Consider the following 8,826-nt stretch of genomic DNA (forward strand, 5'->3'; position numbering starts at 1 on the left):
ACTATTCATTCATATTCATGAAGCCTAAATAATACAATTTCCCAAATAAAGTATATTTTTCGTATTTTTCACTGGTCAAACTGGCGGTGATGAGGATGGTGATGGAAAGAACAATACGTTCAGTGTATAACAAACCTAATGTCATTTGTACAAAAAGGAGTGGAGAGCCGTGAGAGAACGGCCAATCTTACGCAAGGAACGCATGACTCCCCAGAGAGAGAATCAAGAGAGCGCTCAGAGCGCAACTGGGAACGGAACGGAAAAAAGGAAAACCTACAGCGGCGGCGCTGCCTCGACAGCTGCATTCCATGCTGCGAGTTTCAGAGATGATTAAAAATGCATATTCTGTAATGGTAATCATAAATCCAAGAACTGTACTGAACTGACTGTTGAACTAAGAAGAGAAACACTGAGGAAACAAGGCAGGTGTTTTGTATGTCTGGTAGGCAGGCATGTCGCGCGTAATTGTAGAACGCAGGGCAATCACTGTGAAGAGTGCGGGCGCAGATGCCACAAAACAGTTTGCAATCAAACAGCCATGCAGTAGACTATGAATTAGATTAGAGTACTTTCTCTCAGGCACCGCTGAGAAATCCATTTCAGCCGGTATTTGAGCGACAAAGGGAATTCAATTATTTTATCTGAATTCTGAATAGCCCCAGCCCCCCAGTGAATGGGTTAGTGAAAAGCTTAAAGCATAAATGCTTGTTTGTCTGTCATACAGCGCGCTAGACGCGCCGACCACGGCAACGACAGACAGGTTGACCTGACCACAGTGTTGCAGATGCAGTTAGTATAGTGTAGCAAGCAACTCTGACAATAGTACAGTATTAATGCAGACAGCTACTGCATTTGGATAGATGCACCAACGCAAAGCCAAGTAGCCAGGTGCCTATTAGATGGGGGTAGCACCCGCAGTTTCATTAGAGTCAAAGAGGATATTTCCAGAGCACTTAACCTATAGGTAAAGAAACGTTGAATATGTTTTTGGTTCCAAAACACCCTCCCCAGAGAATTACCTGCAGGAAAGTGAAGGCTCGTTTGAGAAATATTAAGAACAAGCAAAGCATTGTCCATTTAGGCCTGTAGACCATTTCCAGTTCCATCTGTACAATATTCAGAGACAGTTATTATTGCACAATTATTCTCCAAAATTAAATCATGGCCATGTGCATTACGTGCCGCTAGAGGGCAGTCTAATCAGCATCCTCACCGGAAACTGCTGCTGCACCATGCCTCCATGTTTTGCTGGCTCTTCTTTCTCAGTCCGTCAGTTTTTTGTTTAAAGGCTATTTTGAAGAGTTAAAGTAATAAAACCCACCATGCCTGTGATCTGTGCAGCATATGGATGCTCCAACAAGTTCGTCAAGGGTTCTGAGATCAGATTCTACAGGTGAGTTTTTATCCGGAGTGTGAAATAAATACATGGACGATGGAACCGCTGCAATGGCTTAAATTAAAGCTTACCTGGGACTTATTTTAATGAATCAAACATCTATTTTAATAACCGATCTGATTGATTGAAGTATGTATTAACAGTTTGGAGAATTACAGTACATTTCAAGCACAACTCAATACAAAACTGTTAACTGTGGACGACACCATAAAATAAAGCATTACAATTGTCACTTGTTTACAATAGGGTCCACCATGTTCAATTCGTTTGGAAATGCGCACCGGGAGCGCACACGCCTATTAGTTTGCATTGCACAGTGCGTTATTTCCGAACGCGCCCTTAGAGACATGAACATATATCATCATAGAGGAGGTAAAAAGGGGAAAAAAACATATAGTTTCCAGCAACGACGTCATAGATCTCTGATCTCCGCCCCCTCGCCGCGTTGTGGGGCAAACTGAACCAGAGCTGAACGGTTTTGATTGATTGATTGATTGAAATATTTATTAACAGTTTGTAGAATTACAGTACATTTTAAGCACAAACTCGGTGTACAAGTGTCCACGCTTTGCGTTTGTAAAATTACTCATTTGCCGACTAAAGATTGAATGGAAAACTAATGGCAAGACGAGGCTTACGCTCAACAAACGTACAGCTATTAGAAAGAGAGCTTTATCTCGCAAAATCGGGGATATTATGAACACACTCACACACAGAATGGAAAGATGATTTTGACAGCTACTGCCCCACTTTCAAGGCTACAGTCAACAACTGATATCTGATATCTTATACATGTAATTGCTTAGCAAAAAATCTGCAGAAATCTTTCATGCCCCATGTTTATTTTACAACTGCTGGTGGGTGCTCAAATGTTGACAATGTAGGCTACAGTAATGTATTTGATTGCCCATTTGCCTATGATAACACATGGTAGGCTAATAGCCTACCATGTGGGTAATACATTACTGTAGCCATTGTCAACATTTGAGCACCCACCAGCAGTTGTAAAATAAACATGGGGCATGAAATATTTCTGCAGATTTTTTGCTAAGCAATTACATGTATAAGATATCAGATATCAGTTGTTAAGAAGGTAACTGTAATGTAACGTTTACATAGCCTTACACTAAGGCTATGATTCAAGAACACTTATTACTAGCCCTGAAACATGACTGCCATGATGATTATCATGACAGTCATGACGTAACTGCACCCTGTTTTTTGCGCTCGCTACATTTACAAAAAATCCGTATATATAAACATTCGGAATTCAAATATAAAGTACTCACAATTTGTCCCACGGGTGTTTGTTAGTTGCTGCTCCAACGATTAGAATTGCTGCATCCCGCGTTGTTTAATAAAAAGCATTTTTGTCCGAGCGCCCCGGCTACTTTTTTCAAACGGGGTTCGTTTGGGAAATCCACAGTTGCACACCGGGAGCGCACTCGCCTATTAGTCTGTATTGGCAGGGCGGTCAGTGTACCTATATCGAACACACCGAGTGCCACCCTCCTCCCGACCGATAGGGGCGCGTAGTTGAAAGCCAATGGCAAAATAACAGCTCGGATAGAAATGCTTTTTATTAAACAACGCGGGATGCAGCAATTCTAATCGCTGGAGCAGCAACTAACTAACACCCGTGGGACAAATTGTGAGTACTTTATATTTGAATTCCGAATGTTTATATTTACAGATTTTTTGTAAATGTAGCGAGCGAAAAAAACAGGGTGCAGTTACGCCTGAACTCTCGTATGAATACGAGAGTCAAGAACCTGGGCTAACTTATTACACTTAGCAACTGCAAATAGCTGATCTGCACCTCACCAGGGTATATATTGGCTATTTTAATAAGCTTTTTTAAGTTAAATCTTTTCATTGAAAATGGCTGATCTGCAAGCTCGATCACTAAATCTGTTTTAATGGCTCAGAATCGAATATCTGATTGGTATGATGATACTGAGTGGTAGAGGACATAAAAGTTACGGATTGTAGCTTTTGTCTAAACGGGTTAAGAAGATTCTGTGATGTGAAAAGATGTTTTGGTTTCAATTACATGATCTTAATTTCACGATAATTATATTATTCTGCTCTACATTTAGTTCAGTATTATAATAATCTCATGTGAATTGAATGAGTGAAAATCCCAGAAACTCCCAGAAAAATCCCAGAAAAATGAGTGAAAATCCCAGAAATCCCAGAAACTTTTAGAATCAATATCTATCATTATGTTTCAATGAATTGAGTACATAAGGACCCCAATGGAAACAAGCCATAGGCTTTCATGGGTTTAAATTCATCATAGCAGACCTTGTATTGAAGTGTAATTTCATGTGCCTTTTCTTTCCAAACTGCTAATAAAGTATTCAATCAATCAAAATCAGGTTACGGTACAGAGAAATGTGATATGAGTGCACTCCGGTTGCTGGTTCTCTTCTCTTCTGCGAGCTTTAGGCCTATATAGTCCAGTTTTTGGTGAAGAGGTGACTAAAATATGTATCTGAAAACATTATAGGTTAGAAATAAGCCACGTTAGCACACACTGTGAGCTATTGCTGTCTGCCTCAGTCTCTCACTAAACAAATCGTGGATGCTAATGTCCCATGGCCTGAAGGGATGTGACTGGATGATTGGTTCAGAAACACACATCCTGCCGTTTCAGACTGACTCTACAAAAATATAATGCCCAAAAAAAGACATTTCACTGTGTCTTTGACACTGGTCGCTTCTCTTCCACCCAGGTTCCCCCTCAGCAAACCTCAACTTTCCACCCAATGGGTGAATAGTCTGGGCATGAAGGACCTGGTCCCGACCACCAACACGTGCCTGTGCTCCGAGCATTTCCGTTCCGACTGCTTCCGGGACTACAACGGAAAACAGTTTCTGAAGGAGGATGCGGTGCCCACTATATTCTCCTGGAATGATTCATCAAAGGTTTGTTGCTGCCGGTGAATTAAATATGAAGGGCCCCAAAGGAAACTAGCCATTAACTTATTTAGGCCTGACGTCGAAAAAAAGTCAAAAATAGCAGACCTACAAGCTCGTAGCGCGCCACTTGGTGGCGTGCTATGAGCTTGTAGATCTGCTATTTTTCAATAGCTAAAGTATAACATAATGCTTAGATAAACACCAAAAGGTGTTCCTGCCCAAAATGGGTTAAGCTTTCTTGGGTTTTAAATCCGCTTAGCAGAACTTGTATTTAACTGTTGATAATGTAATCAATCAATCAATCAGAATGTACTCTATTAGTGTTTCTCAAACCATCGACGACCCCTGGGGGTCCCTGGACCCTGGCCCCGCAGTAACCCCATTTGAATCATTTAGAATTTTGAACACAAATCTCCTCTTCTGGTAGTCCCTGGCACAAAAAAAAATTCAGATTGGGAATCTGCGGCCAAATGCATACATTGATATCGACCACGGATGCTAAATAGTGCAAATAAACAGGTTTTAAGTCACATTCAAGCAGAGCTGTACAAGGACACGTCTTACATCCTTGCTATCCAACCTACAAAATTAATTGCGATTACCTCATAATTGCTATTATGTAGCACGGTAATTGTGACAGGCCTACGTCTTAATGGGTTAAGAACCAGTGCACACATACACTCACACACTTCATAGTGAGTACTGTTTATTTATTGGCTATGCTTGTGTGTGTAGTCATGCTATCATGTTACCTCTTTGACAGACTCACATTGAACTCCGGAAACGAGGGGTTGCACCCAAGGATGCCAACCCTCCCAGCAAATTCGGGACACAAGCGGACAAAGACAAGGCACGTGAGGCTGCGGGACAACGCAGGGAGAAACGAGGGGGGGTGAGGGTGAGTTATTAATAATAACGTGATTGATTAATAATTGCCCAGTATCCCACACTGTTGGACATTGTTCAATACACACACACCTCTGTAGCTGACTGGAAACTTCCCACAGTCTGTTTTTCACTTGGTATTTGATTACTTTTCACTAAGAAAAACATATACCGGTATATATATTTTGTAAGTATTCCCATGAAAAGATAATTACTAATTGGACAATAAATTCACTTTATATGCACTTTTAATTAAGCTAAAAAGAAAAAAGACTACTATCTTAAGTTCAACAACTTTGAATTGGACAAGCCGTTCTAACAGGATGATTATTATAACAGTACAAGTACTGAAAGTCAGGATGTCGAAATGCAGCTTGATGTTTTAAGAGTGGCTTAGAGCAGTCATTTTGTAACGGAAAGGTTTCAGGTTCGATCCCCAGCTCCCGCTCATGTCTTTGAGCAAGGCACTGAACCACTAACTGCTCCCGATGAGCACATTGGTGCATTGCATGACTACCTCCACCATCTGTGTGTGAATGGGGAGTTGTAATGCAGGGGTCTTCAACAGTGGGTTTGGTGTACATGGAAAAAAGAGCAGACCAAGTACCGAGCCAAAGGTCAAGTTTACCTTTGGGGTTTTAATTTAAGTAATTCAATATCTGAAAATGCACATTAACATAAAACAATATGTAGTGGGGGTGTTCAGTGCTGTAGCCTAGGTTTTTCAGTACAGTATACCATAATTATTCCTTGCGCCACATAGGCTGCACGTATAGGCTATATTTGCGGTGCCGTGTCATTAGTCAGAAGGTTCATTGTTCCGAAATTACTATCCCCATCTCTAACCCTAACCTAAACGTAACCGCAAGCATGGGAGCAGTGCATGTTCGCCAATCTTAATGCATTGTTCGCAGAGGTTTCAAGCACAAGATGAGAAATAGAGTCAAAGCTGACAAGTCTAGTCTGTGGTGTTCAATTTATTATAAAGTAATTAAAATGTGTACAAGTGATAACATTTTGAGATCTCTCTCTGAATGTAAAGAGAGGTCGAACAGACATGAAGACAAAATGGACATTTGTGAGTATATAAAGGCGCAGAATCAGCAGATAGGGCGTGTCCTGACATGACAAGTTCTGAGATACTGGGCAACAACTGGTTGAAACCAGTTGCGTTCACTGGCCCATTGATGAATGTAGCAAGATATAGCAGTGTCGAGACCTTGGGGAAAGCAGGGGAGTGTGCACTTTGTGAGTTATGCACACAGCTGTGCCTCTCCAAAGCAAGCATTATGGAGTTTAGGAACATTGTGAGAGCAACATGTTAAAATGAAAAATAAGGGATTTGTATATGAAATTATGAACAGAGAATATAATATTCTCCAATCAGCGTGTTCGGACTAACGGGACTTCAGATCTATGGGCAGTTCCCATATTTGTGTGTGGTCAATGCATGAAAGGATTAGCAGACATTTGTTTTCTTTTTTTCCTCCCTAAACTTCGGCACGGCATACTACATATAGCGTTTAACGGTAGACTACACCACTGGGGATGTCTCTCCTTCATCTCTCTTAGCTAAGGGATCCTTGGCCTGAGAAACGACGAAGACCCCTGTTGAAATTCTTTGGATGAAGGTTGCAGAGTTGGGGAGCGCATGCCACATATAGGCTTTGGCCTGACGGCGCATCACGTGTTCGAGTCCCGTTCCTGACGACCTTTGCTGCATGTCTCTCCCTCTTTACTGTCTATCGTCACTTGATACTATCAATAAAGGCAGAAAAGCTAAAGAAAAACAAATCTCTAGAGAAACTAAAAAAAGGTTGCAGAGTTGCAGACGGTTTACGACTAAACCTCACCACAACGTGTTTGAATGTTTTTGCCTCAGGGGGGCCGAGGTGGAGGACGGGGAGCAAAGATCCCCAATGACAGGTGAGTCTCTGGGTTGGGATGGGATTTTTTAAACCAGTGGTTCTCTGACCTTTTTGTGCCAAGGGTTGATTATATATTTCTCTGTGGTGTGTTGTAAGCTTGAAGATCAAAGTTCTATTTCCGCTATTTTGTAAATGTTTTGGAAAGAAGAAAAAAAGATTGTGTCAGTCCTTTCTTTGCATATTTACCGGTAAGTTATTTGTCATATCTGCCCTGTGCAATTTGTGATTACGAAGCCTAGAACGCAAACAAGAAATAGAAATTGTAACGTTCCACTGTTCAATGCACAAAACACAATTAGCAATTATTTGTGTGACAATTAATCGGCAACTTCAATTTGTAATCCTAGTTTAAGCTAAATACACTATTTTCCCTTTCACTACATGCAGACAGACCATCGCAAACAAGAGCAAAGTGTATGACACAAAGGGCCGGCTGATCACCAGCGGTAAGGACCTGTGTGACTGTCTGGACGTGGACTGTATGGGCTGCTTCTACCCCTGCCCCGATTGTGGCTCGCGCAAGTGTGGCGTCGAGTGCCGCTGCGACCGCAAGTGGCTTTACGAGCAGGTGGAGGTGGAGGGGGGAGAGATCATTCGTAACAAATTCACATGTTAAGGTCGTTTCGGATGGGAAGAAAATGCAGGGTTTTGTATTTTCTTAAAACATTTTGTTTCAGTTCTTTGAAATATATAATGTATTGTCTATATAGGCTATGAGATCTCCTGGCTTCAAGACCTTGTTGTTGTCGGGTTCATGTGTTTGGTTCGACGGAGCATTGGTCCGAACGACAACCTACCTCAAACCCTCACCCTAACCTAAAACAAACCCCAACCCTCTCCCGACCCCCAACGCACCTCGGACCAATGCTCCTTCGAACCAATGCTCCGTCGGACCTGCAGTATGCCTCCCGTTGTTGTCTAGCTGCCTTTTTTGTTTTGTTTTAATGTTTTCTGACATTTATGATTATGTGCCTGTAGGCCTACAGAGTTAGGGGTATGTGATATCTTTGGTTAAATAGTGTTTGTCCGGTAACAGTGGTTTGCCTGACTCTCCAGCTTTTATAAAAAGAAAAATCATTTTCAGGTAGGTGGCAAATCTTCCATCAATCAGGAGAGTGTGCCCATGTATCAGCTTCAATTTTATAGTGTTGTAATGTTGTCTGCCCATTTCTTTGTCATCACTTCACTTGTTTATCCTGTATTGGTTATCTCTCCTGATTGGATACAATTAGTATCTCGGCCATCGTGGAAATGTATTTTATGTTTAAGAAAGAACTGGAGAAATACAGTATGGATACTTGTTGCTGTATCAATGAGTACTACTATCAGAATATAAAGCTATTTGAACAAATATCACTTATCCTACCCTTTTAAGGTAAAACATTGTGCCCAGTTCTTGTGTAAAATAAACACCTTTCTTAAAATGAAATTTTGGAGTATTTTTATTTATTGGAAAATAAGTGGAAAATGGGATAATATTATTATGGATCTTGAGCTCTATGGGAAGGACGTGGCTTCAATGTGGATATGGGACTTCCATCATGTGACCAGCCTGTGACATCAGTCATTACTGCACTGTTTGGGTCGCGGCCCATTTGTGCGTCAATAAATATCAATTATTTGTTCTTAATTATTTCAAAAGATGAAAATATTGATGAAATACTAATTAAAACAGGTTTTCATCAGAATTTC

At 41.1% G+C, this 8,826-nt stretch overlaps 1 protein-coding gene across 1 annotated transcript; it reads left to right on the forward strand.

The window, feature by feature from the left end:
- Positions 1–1,238: 1,238 nt before the first annotated feature.
- arl14ep (ADP-ribosylation factor-like 14 effector protein) lies at positions 1,239–8,546 on the forward strand. The gene is made up of 5 exons (XM_080765826.1): positions 1,239–1,393; positions 4,135–4,327; positions 5,085–5,219; positions 7,089–7,132; positions 7,522–8,546. The coding sequence occupies exons 1-5, from the start codon at positions 1,323–1,325 to the stop codon at positions 7,748–7,750; spliced, it is 672 nt and encodes a 223-aa protein (XP_080621952.1). The 5' UTR covers positions 1,239–1,322; the 3' UTR covers positions 7,751–8,546.
- Positions 8,547–8,826: the final 280 nt, after the last annotated feature.

The sequence above is a fragment of the Protomyctophum bolini genome, assembly GCF_963924005.1.
Source record: "Protomyctophum bolini genome assembly, chromosome: 1".
NCBI classification, from domain to species: Eukaryota; Metazoa; Chordata; class Actinopteri; order Myctophiformes; family Myctophidae; genus Protomyctophum; species Protomyctophum bolini.

What these genes read in the sequence shown, in the direction of transcription:
- arl14ep (XM_080765826.1), top strand. Translation starts at nt 1,323, where the DNA reads ATGCCTGTGATCTGTGCAGCATATGGATGCTCCAACAAGTTCGTCAAG. An exon ending in CCTGGAATGATTCATCAAAG is followed by an intron (nt 4,328 to 5,084) that starts GTTTGTTGCTGC and finishes CCTCTTTGACAG; the next exon opens with ACTCACATTGAACTCCGGAA. An exon ending in AGAAACGAGGGGGGGTGAGG is followed by an intron (nt 5,220 to 7,088) that starts GTGAGTTATTAA and finishes TTTTTGCCTCAG; the next exon opens with GGGGGCCGAGGTGGAGGACG.